At 36.5% G+C, this 25448-nt stretch overlaps 1 protein-coding gene across 1 annotated transcript in view; it reads left to right on the top strand.

Moving 5' to 3' along the window:
• LOC126298220 (acyl-CoA synthetase short-chain family member 3, mitochondrial) overlaps window positions 1–21108 on the top strand; it is a 335348-nt gene extending 314240 nt beyond the window's left edge. Inside the window, exons 13-14 of the mRNA XM_049989525.1 lie at window positions 1576–1751; window positions 18900–21108. Coding sequence (XP_049845482.1) covers window positions 1576–1751; window positions 18900–18995 — 272 coding nt within the window. The 3' untranslated portion in view covers window positions 18996–21108. The remainder of the gene's footprint in view (window positions 1–1575; window positions 1752–18899) is intronic.
• Window positions 21109–25448: the final 4340 nt, after the last annotated feature.

Raw genomic sequence — 25448 nt, 5'->3', positions numbered from 1 at the left:
CATGCAGAAACTTTCACTGCACCACATAGCAGCTTCATAGCTACTATTTTTGGACTGTAATGTTAATTTAATGTATTGTATGTTTACTCTCATCTTCATGTCCATTAGATCACTCAGGATAATATAATGTAGCTAGGAGGATGCTATCTCAAGATTTGAATAAATTAATAGATATTAGCAGGATAGCTAATTATTATTATCAGTGTGGTGAATACTGAATATTTAGGCCACAAACTCAAGTATGATGCTCAAACCATTGACAAATGACTCACAGTTTTTAAGTTAGTATGTTAGTTCCATGTTCCATGGGTCACTTTTGCAAAATAAATAGTAACAATTTGGAACAAGTCATTTTACATTCTCATGGCAAATAATTTTTTTATATACACAGATGTGAGTTAGTAATGCCTACCCACCACCTTTTACACATTGTACAATGAACTATGTGAAATAGATTCATATCCACATATACATACTTGCCACACAAACCCCTATGAAATGCATGGTAGGGGACATTTCCCTTTGAATAACATATTAAGGTACATGTGTTGGTTACATAAAGTATAATTATGGTACTGTTAAGACTTTTATATGCTCATATTAGTCATTTTTGTGTGGGCCCAGGATGAGTTTCACTAGAGTTTTGTAAGCATTCTCCTTTGTAAAAGGGCTACATTTTCCCCACTATCATATGAATGAAACCTCACCTTACATGCAATTGAGCTATTGTGATATTTCCATTCCATATCGCAACATACTGTTACACCCATGTATTTATACAAATTGATCGATTCCAGTTGCGACTCACCGATACTGTAGAGATAGGGTAGTATGGCTCTTTTTTTTTTTTTTTTTTAAAAAAAAAAGGAGCACTGTTTTACATTTTTAAACATTTAAAGGAATCTTTGCACCATTTTGAAATCTTATCAGAATTGAGTGGATATTTGTGAAGAGTGTTTTATCAAAGAGTCTGAGGTTGCTGTTAATATTGTCCACCAGGTGAATATACAACATCAATGATAAGGGCCCCAACAGACTTCTCTGGCCCTGACACAGACATGAAGTTGCTTCTTCATTTGTTGATTAATCTTCATCCAAGATAACACTCTGTGTCCTCCTTGCCAAGAAATCCTCAACTGAGTTACAGATTTTGTTCGTGCATGCCAGTCTCCTCTCTTTGCTTCAGTGTCCAGCATATTCCAATAGACTGTTTGGTCTTAACCTTTATCTTTTTTTGCATGAGCTAGTTTATAATCTATCAGGGGTAATATTCTATCTTCATTTTTAACAACAGCAAGAGATGGTAACAAAGGTATTTACAAATTTATTACTGATACAATATAAAATACACATTATGTTACCTGTGTTTCACAACTTTTCACATTACATGATCTAGATTTTGAATTACAAGCTAATTTTCCACAAAGTTGAAATACAGTTTCTGGAATGTTGGCTTAAAACCCAAAAGCTAGATTACATAAAATAAAATGCTGTGAAACGTATGTTAAAATTTTTGTGTTTTGCTATGTTAAAATATATTGATATAGGTATATTAAATGTTCAGTTTTCTTACAGATGCAAGGAAAACTGAAGCAGAAATAACAAATGATCTAGTAAAGATGGTCAGGGAACTTATTGGTCCAATTGCTGCCTTTCGTCTAGCTGCACCTGTAAGGGGACTTCCACGAACACGCTCTGGAAAGACATCTCGAAAATCAATTGCAGATTTAGCAAGAAATAAGTTTGTGAAGGTATTTAAACCTTTTTATATTGTATTGTAAGTGTATAGATCTCCTTGGTGTTCTTCAAGGTTTTAGAAATCTTTTTTCTGTATAAATTAGATTTTCAGTATCCTGCTGATAATTTGTCCAGCATGTTCTGCTAATTCATCTTGTCATGTTAGTCGGGTAGATCACTGCAATAACTTTTAGTTAACAGTAATATCACAGAAGTAGTCCTTCATTTATGAAGATGGAAGGTACAATAATTGATACATGTTGCTTACAAATATCTAAATATGGCTATTACAGGTTGGGAGAGGTCAAGTAATTGTAACTGGAGATGTACAGATAAACAGAGTAGAAAAAAGGGATTTTAGCAGATTATTATCATTCCTCAATTACAGAGTAATTTTTTATTGGTGAAATGTGACTGAAAGAAAATTATTGTTGAAGTACAGTCATCATATTACTGAACAAATGTTGTATTCAACTTACTTAGCAATTACTGATTGCTTTTTAATGATGACCTATGGTAGGATTTGTCAATGAGACATTGTATTATTAAATGATTAATATCAGAAGGCACATGGAGATGCTTATGTCTTTCATTGTGTAAATGTCATCACATGGGACAAGGAAGGAAGGGGTCAATGAGGATATAAAATACATTTCATTGTGACCAAGCAACTTTCTAACATTTTTATTCAATGACCAAAGTTTGAAAGTTGGGTTTATGTGTACTGCATATTCTAATTCAAAACAACAAAAGTCGGTCAGTAGCAATATCTGAATTTTTGCCTGAATGTGTTTGGTTGGCTCATGAACATCAAGCATTCCCATTCAGTATCATTACTAGTAACTAGATATGCTGCCTTTCCATTAATTTCATAAAAATAAAGTAATTTTTGAGCCCTAACCTAACCAAAAACATTCCATTATGAAAAGGTCAGTATGCATCCACAAAAAATAATTTTACACACAGGCTGGCACAAAGAGGTCGTTATATGCTATGAATCGCTTCCTTTGTGTGACCACCATAGATGACATTTATTGCCACTATATGAGATATGTTGCAGTTGTGATCTAATAAAAACAACCAAGAAAACTCTGCCAGCATATGAATGCCTGTCAGCATGCCACTGTTCTGAAAGAAGACTTTATTCAAGGGTGTGATTGGGAAGTCATTTCTCACCATGCTTAATCTCCTGATTGTGAGAACTCAAATGTTCAGATTTAAAACAAAAGTTATGAACATATGCATCATACTAATGCCAATGAATTACACATTCATGATTATCTTCCGAAGGAAGTTCAAGTTTAATAAAGCAAAAAGTATCTAAAACATGAGTGTGTCACAGTCTTCATGAATGACTAAGATGTTATTCACATTTGACCTCAAAATACACTGTACCCATGTGTAGTTTTGTGCCATACACAAGTAGCTCTTGAGAACTACCATTTAAATATGGAAATTGGGCATTGGAAGTAGATGAACAAAGAAACAAGTTATTGAATGCTGCACAGTAAGCCATCAAATTGTGTATAAAAAAAACTTAAAATTATGTCAAATGAAGTGGAAAAATACAGATATTGAGGCATGTGGGCTGGTGAAATTTCATAAGATTTTGACTTACATGTCTATGGTTACTGTATCAAAGTTGTGGGAAGACTGCTGGAGATATTTTCTTAAGATGTTGTGCCTGATTTTCTGTCTGGTTGCTTGCAGCTCAGTTAAAGAAGAGGGCAAATGCTGACAAAGTATACCAGTTCTCCTGCAAGATTGTAGTCAATGGCTAAGGCAGCTTTTACTTTAGAATGCACGGATTTCACAACTAAGCTAATGTGCATTTGCTGTGTTGGCTACTCTCTCATAATGGCTAATCCACTCAACTTGCAATGGGAAAGCTAAAATTAGTTACAGCTTGTACATGAAGCCATCTTGTTAGGCTGAAAAACTTACATTTCAAATGAGAATATTTCATTGAAATTACAAGAGAATATCAGGTGAATTCAGCATCACTCCTGGGGTTATGTTGATACTCAGAGAGTGACCAAACATTTTGCATGATATAGGCAAGTCTCAGTTAACTAGCAACAAGAAGATAATGATTCCTTAGACATCTGTTTCTTTAATGGAACTCAAACACCTCACACTTGTAAAAGACATCCCAGATAAACAACAAAGACTCACTGTGAGAAAAGTATTTGCAGCAGTATGCGCTATGCCTACATCTTTTCATATATGATTTAAATCAAGAAAGCAGATGAGGGCAAGTTCACTTATATCAGGAAGAAGCTGGATCACATATTAGTAATTCTGCTGTTCTTCTTTTTTTTTCAAAAATTTTCAGAACTGCTTCACTGAACAAGATTATACTGTGGTTCCTTCTTTAAATCATTGCACAATTATCTGAATGAAAACTAAAAAAAACTAAACTCCATCCAAGCAGGTCTTGGAAGGCCCAATAGTACCAACCGGCTGCTATGTCATCCTCAGCTCTCAGCCCACAGGCATCACTGGATGTGGATATGGAGGGGCATGTGGTCAGCACACTGCTCTCCTGGCCATATGTCAGTTAGACTGCCACATGTCAGTTAGACTGGAGCTGCTACTTCTCAATCAAGCAGCTCCTCAGTTTGCCTCACAAGGGCTGAGTGCACCCCGCTTGCCAACAACACTCGGCAGACCAGATGGTCACCCATCCAAGTGCTATTCCCACCCGGCAGTGCATAACTTCATCATGACAATGGTCAATTGTAGAATTGTGAGACATGTTCTATGTTTGTGTATTATGACATCTCTGGAGGCCAAAAATTTCCTCTGTAGGAATCAACATGGATTCTGAAAATCACAGTTTTATGAAACTAAACTTGCTATTTTTATCAATGAGATGTAGAAAACAGTAGATACCAGTGCTTAAATTGATGCCATGTTCCTTGACTTTGGAAGACATTTGATACAGTTCCACACTGCTGCATGATAAACAAAGTATGAGCATATAGAATATCAAACCATCTATGTGACTGAATTGAAGAGTTCCTAGCAAACAGATTACAGCATGTCATTCTTAACTAAAACAAATCTTCAGAAGTAAAAGTAACTTCAGGCATACCCAAAGGGAGTGTTATAGTATTATTAGTTTCCACAATATATATAAATGACCTAGAGGGTAATATTAGAGTTTCACGAGGCTTTTCTTGGGTGATGATGCTGTATACAAGGAAATTGCAACTCTACAAAATTGTAGTAAAATGCAGGAAAATCCTTAGATGATTAATGCATGGTGCAGGGATTGACAGTCGATCCTCAACACAAGCAAATGTAACTATTCTGTACAAGCAGGTAGAAATACCCATAGTTGTATGATTACGTAACTGCAGAACAGATACTGGAAGTAATCGCATCCATTAAGTATTTGGGAGTATGTTTACAGAGTGACAAAGTGGAGTGACCACATAATACAAATCACAATTAAGGCAGACGTCTCACTGAAATTTGTTGGAAGAATCCTCAGGTGTCCTGAAGAATACAGAATACAGATGCAAATGTAATAACAACTTCATTATGGACTCAGTAAACAAAAGTTGTAGACTGACAACCATGACCCTGCTCACCTCATATCTCTCCTGCCCCTGACCCTCCACTGTCCACCTCCCTGCTCAACCCCTCTCTCTGCTCCACACTCACTCCACTGCAAATCACTCTTGGATCTTGGGTGAAGCAAATCTGCTGGCAGTCTCAGAGGACCATATGATGCTGACCAACCACTGTGTCAACCTTCACTAAATGACATAATATTGATTTTGAAAAGTGAAAAGTGTTATTAAAACATAAATTAAAGAAGCTAAGATGCTACATACAGCCTTCTGTAATAAAGCCTATTTCTGAAATGCCATTTTTGGAAAATATACCGTACAAAATGTTCTGTCAGAGTATTTTCAACATACCTAATGAAGATATTTAAACATTCATTATTAGTCTAATTATTTACTTATGCTGGTTATGTTTTTAATTGTTATTTTACATTTTAATTGTTTTAGTTTACTGTTTCATGCATGTGTATTTTATTACTGAAAATAATAAGTAACTTGTTATTATGATACAAAATCAGTACGATAATAATGATGTGTAATAAATGCTGTTAACACAATGTTTTATTACACCATGCACATAAAGTGAACAAAATTTCTTCACAAAATGTACATAACAGAGAACAGAATATAAATCAAAATTCAGCAGGATTTCAAATGTTTGCAGGTGATCCTTTATATATTCTGATTCATATCAGGCACATTTCAGCACGCTGGAAAGCTGTGGCCAAAAGAATCCATTGTGTTCTAATGACTGCAACTTAATTATGTTGTCTATTAAGTGGTGATTGACATCAAACAGAACTAGATCTAAAAATCTTCTCACAAAGTTCTTCCAGTATTAAAAGCTGTATATGTAGCAAGTCTGTACCTGTGTTGCTGAGTCCTTTGTAATCACCTGATGAACAAGTTGCTTGTCTTCAGGTATGATGGTCAAAATGGTTTTTTCACGCTTACCACCAGCCTTTTCATAGTTTTATAAGAAAATAGTGGTGATTTTGGACCAAGTGATAGAGACTCTGCTTTTGAAGCCCCATATGTCCTCATGACAACACCAAAACCTCATAAATAAAAGTCTGACCAGGTCAAAAGATATCTGAAAGATGTGTTCTTCCCCAGCATGGAGAAAAATCTGTATTATTATTAGATGCTTATGTCTGCCAGTGTGAAAGAATCATATAGAGCATTGTACCTGAGAACAAGGTACTTCTTCAACAACATACTGAAATATGCCTGATACAAATCAGGATATTTAGAGGATCACCCATGACAATTTGAAATCCTGCTGAATTTAGTTTTATAGTGTGTTCTCAGTTGTGTATATTACATTATGTGCATGGTGAAAGAAAACATGTTTTAAGCATTTAATTGCATATTACCATTACTGTAATGATTTTGTATCTTTAATGAGTTACTTATTATTTCCAGTTAACAAAATACACATATGTGACATGGTAAACTAAAAAATCAGAAAACAAAAAAAGAATTTAAAACATGAAACAAATATTAGTAAAATAAATAACTAGATTAATAATGAATGTTTAGATATTTTCATTAGGTATGTAGAAAATACTCCAACAGCACAGTGTGTACAGCATATTTTCCAAAAATGGTATTTCATGAATCAGCTTTATTACATACGGATGAATGTAGCTTCAAAGCTTCTTTAGTCTTTTGTGAAACAAAAGGTTTCACTTTTCAAAATTAATTAATGGTGGGGGTAGGGGGGAGCATTTTGCAAAATTTCAAATTATTACAAAATTCTATTGTGCAGTTTCCAAGAACATTAATATATATTAACTATTATATGAGAATCATTTTCTATATATCATTGTTTTGAAGATACTCTCTCCAAATCCAAAATGCCAAATTACCTTTTGGTACATGTTTTGTCTCCGTAAAAGCGAAATTGGACACAAAGAAAAAGTATGCATTGCATTATTTTGCCCCCTCTACACAACTGCCAAGTTTCATCAAGATCATTGATTGACGCTTGGGAATGTTCCCTTGTTATTTCCTCCAGGTACTGGTAAGAAGTGGCTATAGACATGCATGAGGATGAGCACAATTAGGTGTTTAATTAATCCATCCAACCTGCTTAGTGATTTGAGTTTGTTTCAATCCTCATTTTATACTCTGGCATTGTAGCCCCAAGCACAAGAACAGCCAGAGGTGCATGTACATAACCTGCTTAAACAGAGGTTCTGGCTCAATGACAACAACCTGGACACTTCGTGTGACTCAGCTTCAGCATGGTGCAGGTCAAGGTGGCAACATCTTGTAGTTTGCTGCAGGTTGCAGCATCACAGCAATATGGTGCTTGTATTTTGTAGAGTCAAAATCTGGACCCGGGCAGCTGCTGGACTGTTGACCACCAGGGATGGGCAGATGGGCAGAAGCCCCTCATTCACAGCCCAGTGATGGCATTGTGATGGTGAGGATTCCATTTGACACAGACTGTGCATCATACTGGTCATCTCATTGAATGATGACAGGCTGGTTCTGACAGGTTTAAATTCTGCTGCTGTCTGCTGACTTTATGGGAGTTGAGGTGTTTGTGTGCCATGCTCAATCACCTGAAATGAAGGCAATGAGTGACTGTCAAAATCAGCAGTAGCTCATGCTGTGTTACCTCCTGGTGACCAGCCTGGCATGAGGAAGGCTGTGATGTCGAAGAAGTAGAGATCCGCCCAGCACATGGGCTGCTGACCAGGGCTGGCTGACTCCAACATAGTCTTATTACTATCCTGGGACTCTGTCACTGGCTCCAAGCACCATTATAACTTTTTCCCTTTACACAACCCTCCACTAAACAAAATCCAAGGTAGTACTGGGAACTCAAACTCAGTCTTCTGCTTGACAGTTAGACATGGTGACCACTCAGTTACAGAGATAAAATCCCACATTTCCCCTTTCTTTGGTGTTGTATAAATTATATTCCTGAACACAACTGTCTGTTCTGATATCTGAATACATATCATTGAATGCATTTTGTGAAGAGACAAACCAGAAAGGCTTCACACTGACAACAGCATTACCAGTGGTGGAACATGAACAAAATCATTTGACCATAACACTTGAAGAAGTTGATGTGTCCAAAACCAGACAAAAATCTCAGTGACTATTGTAAAGACCCTTTAATAATAACTAAAAGATAGCTCTTTGGCATGGTAACCTCTTTCCTGATGCTATTGCTCTTCAGCTCTGGCTTAAAAGAAAATTGGTGATCACAGAAATAGAGCAACAAACAGAACAAAAAACAGGTGTCGACTACAACCTCACATTTCATCACTGTGAAAGAGCTTGATAAGAAGTTGAAAATTGATAGTCCAGTGGTTTGAGATTATGTGACAGTGAAATAGTTTAAAAATTTAGTACACAAATGAGTTCATAGTTTCTGGGTACTTTCCCCTTTCGATTTGTTGCAAAATGAGAAAAAACTCAAGTTTGTGTCATTGATATCCTTGTTAAAGATTTGCTGTTTTGAAGAATAAATACATTTTTCCAGTGCTTGAGTTGTAAAAAAAAGAAAAAGAAAAGAAACTGGTGGTGTGACCTTCTTGGAGAGGGGGGTGTTTGAAATAGATTTCTTAAAACTTTATTTTAATGCTTTTCTCAGCATTTCAAAAGTGTGAATACAACATTTGTATGGGTAAAAAATAAGGTTCAATCATACCACATTACAAAATAGGCACTACTAATCATTTTTGTCAGAGGTGCCAATGGGGAGCACTGGTGTGTACCATCACAAATCAAGCACTGCCTTTTTACCTCTTCTTTGATAGCTTGAGGTCATGGTGGAGAAGATCTGCTACTGTCATCAGTACAATCCTGGCAAGATGATGCATGCAATCATGCTACAGTCTATACAGCTATCAGCTCTGTTGTCAGCAGACTGCATTGAAATATATAACTAAATCTGATCACTAACCTACAACTATCGTTGTGCAATGTTATCAGAAATCTCTGCAAAGAAACATACTCCCAGGATCCAGTCCAAAGAAACAGTGCTCCAACAGTCACATACATTGAAACACGTTTATTCAAATGCAAACAATATAGCTGACTGCAGTCAGTAAAATTCTTCTGGTCCTGTGACTGTATGGTCTTTGTGTAAAACGTCCAACTTTTCGGCAACTATTGTAGGTGGCATTCCTCAGGGTGCTTTTTATTTTTATTTTTGCTAAGGTGCAATATTTCGTGAAACATTGGTGGTTTTACATATGGGCAATGTGGTCACAAACCCAGAACAATTTTATTGGCATTGAAAATGGCCACTGAAGCCTATGCTTACAAAAAATATAGCTGATTCTCACTTTAACAACCCTTGCCGAGTCTACTGGCCAGTTTTTTGATGGTTTAAGACATTCATCAGTTAATAGGCTGTCACAGGAAAATCATACACCCCTTCACTGAATTGAAACACTCACCTCCAGAAGTCTAAAACTGCCAATGACCTTCACATCCATGATGGAACTGTAACTCATAATCCCTGTTGCCTTTCCAAACTTGAAATGTACCTCCACCGATCACTACAGATACCAAAGTTTGTTATGAGAAACTCATATAACAGTGAAATTAATAGTTATGACCTAAATCACTCTAAGACCCCTATTCTACCCTCCACAAAGGACAACCTTGATTCCTACTTTTCTTGTTTTAACTTTTTCCTGCCTTACAATACCACAAACTGAAAGGCTCATTCATGAGACATGATTAGCTTTTATTTAAAAAACATCCTCACTGGCCAGGCTGTAATTAGTATGAGTTGATAACAATTTCCAAGCTTTTGAGTAATGTAGACTGAAAGACATCTCTGATTAAGAATGATGCAGTCTGGAAATTGTGACCCTTTTTAAATGTTCTGGTGACAAATGATTTTCAGCAGAGACTCCAGTAGAACTTTTGGAGCCTGTTTCTCTGGTCAAATTCAATATTTCATTGCACACCTCACTTACTTGTTTTGAAACATTATGTTATTTGCAACTTAGAAAATTTCACTGTGGATGTTCTCATTTTACACTTAGAATAATGTGTCTGCCCTTTCATGTATTCTTCTGTATTTTTAGATGACTCCTGATGAGAACTATCCCATGCAAAAGCATTTTACAGTCTATAATGATCAAAAGAACAAGAATCTTCTCACCATGTTTATGGCATAAGTACTGTTATAAATGCAAATCATGTCTGATGAATGAGGTTTTCAGTTTAAAGTACATCAAAACAGAGAAAAAATACAATGATGGAAATGGAAAGTGAAGCACCAGTCCAATATTTATCTAATTTTGTAAAGAGATTCATCATGTAACAGGTATTAAATGATTAAAATTTCATTCCAATCATAACTGAAGTTCATCAACATTATTATGAGATATGACCCATATGGGCACGAAAATTTCTTGTATTCAATGTGGCAGTGAAGCAGACAGCTTCTGAATATCATCTTGATGAATATCATGTCACACCTGCATCACACACTGTGTCAGTTAGTGAAGATTGCTGCTTTGAGGCTGGTATAACTGTAGACATCTTTCCATCACATCCCAGCCATGCCCCATGGGTGACAAATCAGGAGTTGGGCAGGTGAATCATGGGCCATATAGTTCTCAAGGAGCTTGTGGTATGAACTTTGGTGTGGGATCTTCCATTTTTCTGCTGGAATTTGTTGTTTGGTACCACAGCCATGAGGTTTATGACAAGAGGATTTACCATTCTTGCCACTTACTGGTGAGAATTCAGCCTCCCTTCAACAATGACCAAATTAGTCTGGCTATCATATGCAATAGCCCTCCACACCATGGTTCTAGGAGCTAGAGAGGTATGTGTCTCAGGAACTGCTATTTCATGTGTCCTGTCACTGGGACATCTACAGAACATGTTGGCATCAACCAGATAATAACAAACAGAAGAGAGACTCATCACTGAACACCACATAATGTCACTCAATGTATCAGTCACCTCTGGCTCTACAGCATGTAAGTCTTTGTTGTCTGTGGTATGATATTAGTGGTAAATGACACGCACACTCATGCGTGTGCGTATGTGTGTGTGTGTGTGTGTGTGTGTGTGTGTGTGTGTGTGTGTGTGTGTTTTTCTGAAGAAGGCATAAGCTGAAATTTCAGTGTGTAACAGTCTTTTCATTGTGCCTGTCTGCAATTCAATGAGTCACCTTTATGCTGAATAGCTTTCTATCCTTTTCATAAAGTTGTTGTGCAGTCTGTTAGTACGATGCTGCCCTGTCCCTCATGCAGTCATCCCAATGAGTTGACCTTTCTCAAAGTCTGAAAGATGGCCATAAGCTGCACATGCATGTCCTCTGGGAATGCTGTACTGTTTTGTGATCTCCATATGAAATGATCCAGTAGAGTTAGACACACCCAACAGCTGTCATATACTCACACCATACTTCATCTGTAACAAGGACTTATTTTTGTACTGAAAATTAGCTCACGTAATGATGAAATTGTAATCATGATGTTCCCAAAGCATGAAAATACAGGAATAGTAGTTTGGTATAATCTGTTTAAGGCATTCATGGTATAACACTTTCCATCTCTGTCATTGTAATTTTGACAAGTGTGGAAGAAGTGGACCATAAAAAAAAAAAAAAAAAAAAAAAAAAAAAAAAAAAAAAAACCACACACATTACTCTCAGTTTATGTAGTTCATGTTACAGCCAGATCATATGTATATATTCCTAACATACTTTATTTACTTACTCTAGTTACAGAAATGGGAAGAATACACATTGGTCGATTCATCTGGTATCAGTCTAATGGCCTGTCACTCGCTTCCAAAAAGTACAGCAAATCTGGAAGATCTGTTGGTATTTTCCATCTTATCACTATTTCATCAAATGGTTCAAATGGCTCTGAGCACTATGGGACTTAACATCTGTGGTCATCAGTCCCCTAGAACTTAGAACTACTTAAACCTAACTAGCCTAAGGACATCACACACATCCATGCCCGAGGCAGGAATCGAACCGGCAACCGCAGCAGTCGCGTGGTTCCGGACTGAGCGCCTAGAACCACTTGGCCACCGTGGCCGGCACTATTTCATCACTCATCACACTTGCGGCTACCCCTCATAGTCATCAGGCACTATCATCTGAGTCCTCATGACTGCTGCTGGGAGTCACAAACCATCACCAGCTGGCTAGCTCATGACTCATAAATATGCCCATTCATATGTCCAAAGGCAACAAGTATTTCGGTCTCATGCATTAGAGTGGCGTCAGTCTGAAAAATGGACTCTTAAACATCTTGCAGTACATGAATAGTTTTCTTCTAGCCTGATCTTATATCATATACAGTACTAAATAAAGGTACTGGAGTCATCATGATCTTGGTTATTTGGTGGACTCTATGCTTTAAACCTGAGATCCCATCCACCTGACCCTAATTGTGGACAACCTTGCTGAGGTTTCCCCCACCATGATACAGTGTTGAAGTCATAACCATGGCTCAGGATCCAAATAAACTAGTCACGGTTTTTTCTCCTACAATTAAATAGACTATGGAAAGATGAAGGCATGGAGCATATTGCTGCAAATAGCTGACTCAATATGGGTCTGTACTGTGTGTGTGTGTGTGTGTGTGTGTGTGTGTGTGTGTGTGTGTGTGTGCGTGTGTGTGTGTGTGTGTGTGTGTGTGTGTGGGGGGGGGGGGTAAACAAGTGTTGATGATTTCCACATGCTGTTGAACATTTCCTTCACAAGCAAAAGTTAAGTTTGGGATATGACCCATGGTCAAAGTCCACTGTTAGTTCTGCATTATAGATCATCTGCATCTCGTTAGCAGTGAATGAAAATCCCACTTCAAGCTTAACTTTGGTGTAGGTAGCGACCAGTGCATCTGACACAGCACATGCCCACTGCATATCCTGTCACGCCTGATAACATTTCCACACAGTGGCAATGCTAAAGCACTTGCAGAGGCAATCTATCAGTCACAGATCATTTAAACTGTAATAACTTTACAGTCCTGCTGCTTGCAAGAACATGCATGAGACTAAGTGTACTTTGCATAACTCTTCCTGTGTGCTTAATTTTTTTGTCAGTCAAAACTGAATGCATCCTTGTCATGAATTTGGAATCTAGTAGTGCAACTGCAAAATATATGTTGTACTGTTAATTTACTATATAAAGGAAGCAAACCAAAAATTTTTTATTGATATGAGCAACTAAAAAATACTTAACAAAACTGGAATATTTTCAACAATATTATGAAAAGGACAGATTGTTGCTCACCATATAGAGACAATGCTGGGTTTCACACAGGCATAACAAAAAGAGTGCCGAACATGTGAGCTTTCAGCCAAAAGGCCTTCTTTCAAAGTAGGTAATACATACGCTTTCACACAAGTCACACACGCTTGTGTGAAGCCCACTCAAAAATTTGTTAGGGGGGGGGGGAGCTCCCCCCCCCCCCCCAATAATTTAAAAAAATTGTTAGTTATATTATGCTTTGTAATATCACAAAACTATGTTGTAATTTTTTATTTTCCTTGTTTGTCGATAGTTACCTTTTAAAATACATTCAGTAATTAGTTAAAACAAATAATTATTACAGTAGCAAGCAGGTTAATTGAAAACGAGTGGTGTGAATGATGATAGTGTTACAGTGCTACGGACACACGTAGAATTTCTCCCGGTGTGCAAACCTTTGGGTATAGTCTGGCTCCAGCGGGCCAGTGCTGCAGCCACAGCACCATCAAAAGGACTGGAACAGAAGAGCCCTTAACCCTCTGCCAGCATTGCCTTGATGCTTCAAGACATTATGACGCTGCAGCTATATAAAGCCCACTCTGCTGTGGCAGTCATTCAGTGTGGATAGTTTCATTCAGTGCATGCTGCAGACGTGTTTATTTTTCTGACTTTAGTGTCTAGTGGGCCATTTTATATGACTATATTTTATTCATTTACTTTAGTCTCTTATTAATTGTGAATTAAGTTTGCAATGGATAAATTTGTTACCAAAAAGGCACACTTGGAAATTGATGATAGTGCAAGTCAACTACCAACAGTTATTGTGTCATCAATTGCTTCGGCGTCTTCGGGTGAGAACCATTCATAGCCGAAACCTGGACAATCTGGTAAGGGAAGATCATTTCAGAAGTCTTGGTTGATCAAATATACATGGCTAGAATTTTTTCAAAAGGTTTTTTGTAAAACCTGCAAAGAGGCAGATGCTAAAAATCTATTACTATTTTCTTCAAAAAAAGAAGATGTATTTACTTCCGTAGGGTTCTCTAACTGGAAAAAGGCTTTAGAAAAATTCTGTCTTTATGAAAATACATTTACGCATAAAGAAGTTGTTCTGAAACTAAATTCTATCACTAACTAAAGTGTGGCCTCCCAATTGAATGAACAGTTAGATGAATTGAATGAACAGTTAGAGGAAGAAAGGCTGTTTAGCTCTTGAGACAAGAGCCACCATGCAATTTCTATGCTGACAAGGGCTAGCAATTAGAGTGCACAAAGATGTAAACTGAAATTCTTTTCACTTGTTGGAACTCCAAAAGAATGACATATCTGAGTTTAAAGATTGGTTAGGGCATTTGGGGTATAAGTGGACACCCCACAATATTCAAAATTAGATCATTTATGTACTAGGAGAGTCTGTGTTGAGAAAGGTATTGGCTTCAATCAAGAAGACTGAACATTTTTCTATTATGGTTGACAAAACAAGTGATTCTTCAATTGACAAGCAAGTGTCATTTTGTATTTATACTGTTGATGATTCCTTAATCATCAACAAGGACTTTATTGGCTAATACGAGGCCCACAACACTGAATCACAAACTCTGTTTAGTATTTTAAAAGACATTTTTGCTCATCTTGATTCTTCAGTGCATAACTTAAGATGACAGTGCTATGATGGTGCCTCAAAGATGAGAGGTAATTTCAAAGGACTAAAAAAAGTTAGTTTTGGATATACAACAAAAGCACATTATGTGCACTGCACTGCTCACAGTTTAGACTTGGCAGTTGTAGACAGTCTCCGCCATCTTACATCTATGAGGGATATTATGGCTTTAGCCAAGGACTTAATAAACACTGTAAGGGGATCCAACAAAAGGATGGGACTTTTCAGAAGCATACGTTGTGAGAGCGTCAACGACCAAGCTGGCCTGTGACCCCATTGCTCAACTCCATGGACTATGCAAGCTTCTAGTATCTTGAGAATACTGAGAAACTTTGAAGGACTTCTAGAGTTTTTTGAAACATTTTCTGCAGAGGACAAAACATCGGCAGGTTACAAATATGCAGGCTACCTTGAGTCAATGTTACAATTTAAGACTTATTTCTTTTTATGTCTTTTTTGCCATGCAGTGAACCCAGTAGAGGATTTCAGTCAAAGAATTCAATGCCGTCAACTAAGTGTTGCTGATCTGGGAAAAATATATGAGGGCTTGATTTGTATATTGAATTAAAGGTGTGATAGTTTCGAACGCCTTTGGGAATTGTGTTTGAAAGAAAAACATTCACAAGTTGATGATCCTTCGTTTCCTTGGAATCGAAGTAGACCAAAGAAGTATGAAAACAAAGAAGCCAGCTCACTGCACACTTTCAAAACCCCAAAGGAATACTACAAAGCTATTTACATTGAAGTTTGTGAAACGATGCAATCTTTCACTACTGAGCAGTTGGCATCAACTTGACTCACACAGGTCATTGCAGTTGAACAAGAGTGCTAGCTTTTAGTAAACAGAGGTGAAACAAATTTGGATAAATCAACTGAATTGTTCAAAAATGACCTAGACATTGACAGACTGCACTTACACTTGAATATGTTAGCTGATATCACTAATAAAAAACAACTGGTCTTAAAAAACATGTGGGATATAAGAAAGTACATTACACAAGAGTCTGTAGTTGGAGAAATGTTATACAAAGTAGGGAAACGAATTAAGTTTCTCCAAGTAGTTCCAATCACAGCAGAACAGTCATTTACTGCCCGTAGATGTCTGAAGTCATATCTCCGATCAACAATGTGACAGAAGCGATTGAACAACTTGGCTGTTCTTCGTGCCCATTGTGATGGTTTGGATGAATTGGATATCTGACCAGTCTTCAATGACTTCATATTCAGTAATCCAATCAGATGGTTGACATTTGCACTTTTCTAAAGACACTCTAACCTTAATAATGCCATTTGGAGCAATATTAAAAATCTTTATAAAACAGAGAATTAAATACATACACAATGGCAAATTTTCAGTTTCAAAATATTGGCACTAGTTTAGTACTGTATTACTATATTACTATAGTACTGTATTAGTTATTTTCAAATACTTAAATATTTTTAGGGTGTAAGATCCAATTAAAACCCACAATTACATATTTTTTGACTGAAAGTATTAGGCATACAGTATTAACTTTATTAACTGTATTAAAGCATCAACTTTGGAGATATTTTTTTTTAATTTAATGAACCCTGAGCCTTATTCAAAGTAAAGTGAAATTAGCTATTTCACTTATTAATCAAAGTGCTGTTACTGTGTGAGAGCAATATTTTATGTTTTATTCTTTCAATGATAGTGTAGGATTTATTTAAATATAACTGCAGTCTTTTCAGAGCTATATATTCACTGCTCTGTAATAGTCTATGGGCATAATTATTACTGTAAATTAAATTAGCTTTTTACAAAAATACTGTGTGTATTTATGTTTTGTTTCTTTTTCCAAACACAAAAAATGTGTCAGCCTTGTTGAGTGTCGGGTTACTGAGAGTCCAGTTTCCAGAATTCTAATTTTCATCATATGACTCTAAAATGCTTAAAAAACTTTAAAACTCACTTTTTCAATCTAAAACAGTTAAAGCAGTTAAGATCCTTAGATGCCAGGAAGGCATCTGGCCCAGGCAGTATCCCCGTAAGATTATATGTTGACTATGATACAAATATAGTGCCATTCTTATCCATCATCTATCAGAGATCATTGGAACAGTGGAAAGTTCCACAGGACTGGATCAAGGGCCAGGTTATAGCAATCTATAAAAAGGGGAGAAAATCAGATGCACATAATTACCACCCAATTTCATTGACATTGATTTGTTGTAGAATCATGGAACACATTTTGTGTTCAGACTTAATGACCTTTCTGGACTCTGAGAAGCTCATCTTGAGCATGGTTTTAGGAAACAGCAGTCATGTGAGACACAGTGGGCCCTCTTTGTGCATGGTATACAGCAGGTCCTAGATACCGGCTCCCAGGTTGATGCCATATTTCTAGACTTTCGAATGGCATTTGACTCAGTTCTGCATTGTTGCTTACTCCAGAAAGTCTGCACTTATAGTCTATCCAATGACATATGTGGTTGGATAGAAAGTTTTCTAAGAGCGAGAGAGCAGTATGTCGTCCTGAATGGGGTGACTTCAACAGAAACAAGCGTAACTTCAGGTGTGCCCCAGGGTAGCCTGATAGATCTGCTGCTTTTTACAATTTACATAAACAATCTGGTTGATGGTATGACAGTGGCATTAGACTGTTTGCCGATGATGCTGTTGTCTACAGAAAAGTAGTATCACACAAAAGTTGTGAACAAATCAATGAGGATTTTCAGAAGATAAATGTGTATTGTAATGACTGGCAGTTATCTCTCAATATAAGTAAGTGTGACCTACTGTGTATAACAAGTCGAAAATCTCCAGTACTGTATGAGTACAAAATAATTGCCCAGTCTTTGGAAGCGTTAACATCTGTCAAGTATTTGGGTGTGATAATTTGAAATGATCTCAAATGGAATGATCAGATTATACAAGTAACAGGCAAGGTGAACTCTAGATTGCAGATTGGTGGTAGAATCCTGAAGCAAAACAGTCCTTCAACAAAAGAAATTGCTTACAATATGTTAGTTCATCCAGTCTTAGAGTATTGTTCGTCTGCATGGGACCCTTATCAGTTGGGTCTGATTCAGGAGATTGAGAAGGTCCAAAGAAGAGCAGTAAGATTTGTGACTGGTAGATTTAGCCATCGTGAGAGCATTACAAATCTCATAGAAAGTTTGACGTGGGACACACTTGCAGATAGATGACATGCTAAACAGAAGGGGCTGCTCACTAAATTCCAAAAATCAATCTTCGCTTAGGATGTGGAGCATATATTATTACCACCAACTTTAAAATCATGCAATCATCACCATTCTGCTAGTGGAACAGGGCGGGGGGGGATATGACTTTGGCACAGATTGTGCCCTCTGCCACACACCGCTTGGTGGCTGGTGGAGTGTATATGTAGATGTAGATGCAAAATTTAGTAAATTTCCCTGGGCAAGACTCCCAGTATGCCCCATCCCACAAAATATTTTATAAGTTGGTGGTAGGGGTGGTGGTGGTGGTGGTGGTGGTGTGTGTGTGTGTGTGTGTGTGTGTGTTGTCAACTTTGGAAGAAAGCGTTTTAGCCAAAAGCTCACATTTTTGGAATTCTTTTTGTTGTGCCTGTCTACAACTCGGCATCTCCCCTATATGGAGAGTAGCAATCTGTCCTTTTCATAATATTGTCCACTGTTTGTAATTTACTGATATTTCAGATTCAAAAGTATTTTTACTCATTATGAATATGATTATTTTCTTTCTTTTCAGATACCAGGTACAATTGAGGACCCAACTGTGTACAAAGATATCAAAAGAGCATTACAGACCCTAGGTTACGCCAAAACAGCTCCTGATCCTCAGTGAATACATTTCTCTTGTTGATGCACAAGAAGGTACAACCAAAACGAAATTTAGAAAAACACTTAGAAGTCTCTTGGAAACATATACTAGTTAGAAGTTACATGGCAAATGTATCTCTACAACCTGAAAATTATAGATATGTTGTAGTGAATTATTCAGATAGTAATGAAGATGAAGCAGAAAGTAAAAACAAGTAGATATTTAATTTAGATTAGTCATTAATTTCTACCTTATGTGAACAGTATATACCTAATGTTTGATGACATTACTAAGAGACTTCTTTAAAAGTACAAACCTTGTAGACATTCTTGTGTTTAATACATTCACATGTAATGACAAATGTTCACCAAAAGGGGCTGTGCAACTCTAAAGTGCCACACTAACTAACAAAATTAGCCACAGAAACAAGGTATGATGTACAAGTAACACATTCTCTCATTTGTTAGGTTCATTATAAAGTTGGAATTACTGCTTTTACATTGACAATTATATGCAGTACCAGAAAAAAATTATGATGTGCAGAAAAGTCGGAAAAAAATTATACAATCGTTGGTCCCTCGACATGAACATTTAGTCTGCCAATATGACACAATCATATACCAGGTCCCATAATTATCCAGTCATGAAAATGTGTCATTGCTTAATTTTCTTCAGATGCTTTATGTAATACATAGCATTCTCTCATTATATACTTAATGATAAAGCATGTCTACAGTTTTTCCAGTATTATGTCTGAAATATTGTGCTTGTTGCATCAATCCAAGTCAGTCATTTTATTTCTTGATGTAGATGTAAGACAGTGCTATATCATTTTGACTTCAAATTCCACTGAAATCTTTTTCTGAATGATACCTACTTTATTTCCATAGTATTACATAAACGAAATTTAGGCAAATGGAGATGCATTGTTTTGTCATCATTCTCTTAGTTTCACATTACTGATTCATATGACAAACATTCCTTACTGCAAATGTTGTCTTTCTGAGCTTTATCCAAGTAAAAATGTGCACTGATCTACTTTTTGTGTCAATTTCATATTACATTTGAAACAGTTAATGGAATTTATTATTTGGTTGTTATAAAATAACAGAGTAAGTTCTATGGTGTATTCCATTTCTCATCTTACAGCACTAACTAAATTTTAGAAGCATTATTTGATTGCTCATGTAGCACATTAACAAACTGTACAAATCATATCACTCTTTCATAGAAGGAAAGAAATTAAGAACACACATGACATTTATGTTTGCCACATGAATGAAACTCAGTATCTGAACATTTTTTTCCTCATAGTTAGAAGAAAATCTGACATTAACCATATAATATCTTGGAATTAGAAATCTTGGATATTTTTCATAGAAGTGGATTGAATGCTACGAATAAGTAAGATATTGTTGAAGTACAACCAGCAGTAGTTATTACTGTTGTTTGCTCACAATTACTCACAAAACATATTTCCTAACAACATGGTATATGTGTTGATAAATTTCACAAGAGAAACTACATTGAGTGCGACACTACAAACAGTATTTAGATCAAAACTTTTCTAAAGTTGTGTTTTGTGAAGAGAATGAGTTTCTAGCTTTTATTTTCAAGGTATTTAAAATTAATGTACACTTAAGTAACATAACCATTACTTTAAGGTAAATTAATGTATAAAAATCAATTTTCAGCTTAGATTCTAATCAAGTTTTGTTATGTTTAACTATTTGCCATCCAACTAAGGAGATCACATTAACCTTTTTTGTTTTGTCTATGTAAATTGCGTAGCTTTGTATAATACTTTGAACTAAAGGTGACTAATATAATTCCTCTCACAACATTGTGTAGGTTATATTGGTTACATCTGTAGTTTTGAAGAGAAGTTGTCATTTGGCTTGTAAAGTCCATAAAATAGTGATTAACTATTCTGATCATTCAGTGTTTATTCTCATGCTAGCTGACACTTTGAAGAAATGTATGACTATGAAACATGGAAATAACATTATGAAAGTTTGCAGTTTACTGTCTAATTTCGCAATTTGTGTTTCCAGTTTAATTTATACATATGTAAATAAACAATTGCTTAAGTGCATAAAATGTAGAAACACTACAGAAAAATAAATGATAAAAAATACAGTAGTTCTTTTACACAATCCTGCTATGTGAACTATATGTGTGCTTGATGTGTACTGTCCTGTTATTAAAACACTTTCTTACCCACTACCTGTTTCAGGTCTCATGATCTAATCCAACTTCCTTGAATTGATTCTCAGTCTCAGTTTCATTTGTTAAAGTTGTTGTTTGCTTGGCTTATCAGGTTGAGTAGATGCTATTCTACAAAATTAAATAACAAAAAATTAATATACTCAATATCAGAAGAATTCGGTGGTGAATACTTGAACAGTGTACTTTGCCACAGATTTTCCAACATAACTTGCCTGAGTTATTGTTAGATATGATTTAGTGAAACATGATGCATACATGAACAAACATTCATGTTTCCATTTCCTTTATCATAGAGGAATTTCTTAAAATTGTTACTCTTTCAGTTAATCATCTTTTGTCAGATACGTACTACATAGTAAATCGAACAATCTTAATACTGCAGTTGAGTAATATAAATGCTACTAAATGTTACTTATTTATTTTGGTGATTTCACATGAATATTACCATACATCAGTTATGAATTATTAACAATATCTGGATCTTATTAATTAGATATTCAAAATAAGATTGATCACTACTCACTGTAACAACTTATTTCTAATAAAGAAACTAAAACCTGAGTTATCACTTCTTGTTTAATTCTTTTCAAAACTTTCCTTATTAATTTTGCTTTTCTTACTAATCTAATAATATTGGTATTGTTGAACCTTTTAGTGATACTTTATCTAAAATATTGTAAGATTAAACCTATTTAAACTTTTGATACTGTAAGAGAGTGCATACTTGTCTTCCAGCTGTCCTAGCTGAAAATTCTGCACGTTTCCCAAGTGTTCATTTGGTTGAAACAGTCCCAATTCAGGCAAGTTTGCAAATATAAATAATAGTGAATGAGTATGACCAAGAAGTATCAGTGACAACACCCAACAATAAAAAGGTATGGATAGCTTAGATCAAACATTTATTCTCATCCCACAACAGTCAAATTCATGAATAATGGCCCTACAGTGGAAAATGTTTCAACGATAAATGCAATGTTATTTGAACATGTGACACATAACCGGGGCAGTTAATGTGCTAGCAGTTTCCCTTACATAATAAATTATTTAACTGGTACATCAATGTAAAATAACAAAGCACCTCAGATTCACTAAAGATCGATGGTTTGTCTTCAAAAATACACTTCACTCTTTCACCCCACTATCCTTTAATCCACAAGCAAAATGTCGAAGTTCTTAAATCTCTTAATAATCTATCACCAAAACTAGCACAATTAGCTGTACGTTCTGACTACTAATCAGAGTTTCACACTCAAAATTAATAACTAACAGCTCACTACCAGATCATATCATCAAAATGACAGACAGGAAACAGAATCTAAGTTCCAAGCTGATGTTCTGAGACTCACTCATAAAATATTAAAGTATGAAACCAGTATGGCTAACTCTCTGCCAAAAAGCTGTCACCCAAATGCTACTCAAACCAACATAGACGTCACCTCATTGAGTAACTTGTAACTTGTTGTGACAGACAATTTTAAATACCCTCACATCAGAGTCAAATGGTTCAAATGGCTCTGAGCACTGTGGGACTCAACTACTGTTGTCATTAGTCCCCTAGAACTTAGAACTACTTAAACCTAACTAACCTAAGATCATCACACACATCCATGCCTGAGGCAGGATTCGAACCTGCGACTGTAGCAATCGCACAGCTCCGGACTGCGCGCCTAGAACCACGAGACAACAGCGGCCGGCCCTCACATCAGACCATCAATAAATAATTAAATATAAGTAAACATCGTGTGCTTTATATTAAGTATCTTTATGCACTCTTTTCATTGGCACTCTTAGGATTTACATTTAAACTTGAGCTTCTACTAGTACATCAGATATTGAAATATCTTTTATGAATGCAGCCCTGTAGCATTCTCAACAACAACCAACATTTCAACAAGTGAATAGGCTATCATTTTTAAGAGATAAGTCTCTAGCTTTCTTTGCCTTACACAGGTTCTGTTTTTAACATGATTGGTTGTATGCTGAGGAAATACAATGTGAAGTGTATTTTTCAAATGCCATCTATGATTAGGGCCCACTTTGTGTATGCAAAGAATTGTCTTAGTATGTGTAAGGCAGATATCTACTATATATCCCCTGCAATTGTGGCATGTCATCAGGTCCATGGAAGACTGGTGTATAAAGCATAAAAATCTCACATGCTCACAACAGCCAAGAAAACCTACAATTACATACCATTTCCTAGCTACTAATCATACAATGAAATATAACAACACATATAACTGGCAACTGTTTCTAATTACTGGGGTAATGTTAACAAGGAAATAGATATTAAACTGGCAAGTGACCTTATCCATAGAGACTAAGGTTTTTGCTTAATTTCTATTTGGAGTCCTTCTCTTACCATTGACAAGCAAAATAGCAACAGAGTTAATGATAGTTATTCACACATTGTTAATTAGTATTTCACTATTAATAACGTCTGAAATTTGTCCTCTTTGGTTGTATGGTGGTGCTAGTCGCATACAATGTGTGCTGTCTTTCTGCATATGCCATCTTTTGGATCCTGGTTCTCACTTCATTTGTGCCGTGATAAACATTACACCACATTGAAATGGCATGTATGTTTCTTAATGGACAAATGAATAATTATGCAGTTAAGTACTAAATACATCTTTAAACTACACATACAGTTCAAGAAAGTGATTGGCCAAGGCTACACAATGTAGTATATATTACATGTGTGAGAGAAAGTCCAAGTGTTCAGGCACATTTTTGTGCTCAGATGTACACTGGTGTCAAAAACAAAGTAAAGCAACAAATCGCTAGTTCCTATATCACACAAACTATCAACAGATGTTCATACGACTGTGTTCTGCACGCACAGAAGATGGCATTCCAGTCAATGGACAACCACGCCAATGCTGACATCAGGGCACCTGTCAAATGAGGTAGTGTTTGCCAGATAGTCCCAAATCCACAATCGCTATGTACACAGTCACAAATGGTGTGGTATGTCACAGAGAAGACACCGACCAGACTCTCTGAAGTGGAGGGCAACAGAAAGAATGGAAACAGGATAGTCAAAAACTGATAAGGCCTGATGGCTTAATGTGAATCATTCTGTTGTTTTTCAGATGTGGTAACACTTTACAGAGACCAAAACTGTATCCCAAAGATCAGGGCAGGGCCGACCATGTGTGTCATCAGAAAGAGAGGACCATTATTCTGCTGGAAGGGTATGATGGTACCACCTTAGTACTGCACATCAACTGCCATCTGACCTCACAACGTCCACTGGATATGTTATATCAAGGCCAATGGCATACAGAAGGCTTCAGAAGAGTGGCCTTTATTGTCGGAGACCTGCATCTTCACAGAAGGATACACCTAGAGTGGAGTCATTAACATGCTACCTGGACAGTCAAACAGTGGGCCAATTTTCTTCCACAGATGTCTCCCTATTTGGTCTGAAGAATGATTCTCGGTGGATTCAATCTGGAGGGAATGTGGAACATAATTCTGGGACCCAAACACTGTGGAAAGAGACCAATGTCAAGGAGGATCCCTAATAGTGTGGGCAGAGATTATGTTGATCACTCAAACACTCTTCATGAAATTCTACCGATGAATTTGTAAGGTTTAACTGTTGTTGGGTATGAGATATTGGGACTCATGTGCAACTGTTGTGTGATGCTATGGGCCCAGACTTTGTACTTATGGATAGTAATGTTTGACATAAAGCATGGGTGGTTGACATTTTCTTTGAAGCAGGAGATATTGCACACATGGTGTGGTCTGCTGACTCTCCTGATTTGAATTCAATAGAGCATGTCTGCAATGCACTAGGCAGATGGTTTGCATCACATCGGCATCCACTAACCAGTCTCCAACACTTACAAGCAGCTCTGCAGGAAGAATAGACTTTATTGCCTCAACATGGGATTGATGACATCATTCACAGCATTGTCAGGTTTGTATTGCTGCCAGAGGTGGTCACAATAACCAGTTGTCAGAATGTACGTGCAAAACCATTAAGCTGGAAAAGAATGAAGAACATTCCTGTGTACCATTATGCATTTTGTAACTGTTTATGGTCCGTATTCCTTATGTTGTTAGCAATTTACTATCAACTGTTTTACTGTTTTGTGGCAAAATAAATGCCATCTTGCCATATTTCCATTTGTTGCTTTAATTTTGGACACCAGTGTAATTAAAATACGCTGTAATGTGGACTGTACTGAAGGACATAATACTATATAACCAGTGCTGACGATTTCCTCCTGTGGC

Source organism: Schistocerca gregaria, chromosome X, assembly GCF_023897955.1.
Source record: "Schistocerca gregaria isolate iqSchGreg1 chromosome X, iqSchGreg1.2, whole genome shotgun sequence".
In the NCBI taxonomy this organism is placed as follows: domain Eukaryota; kingdom Metazoa; phylum Arthropoda; class Insecta; order Orthoptera; family Acrididae; genus Schistocerca; species Schistocerca gregaria.
The sequence above is the reverse complement of the archived record's forward strand: the minus strand, read 5'-3'. Positions and strand labels throughout refer to the sequence as shown.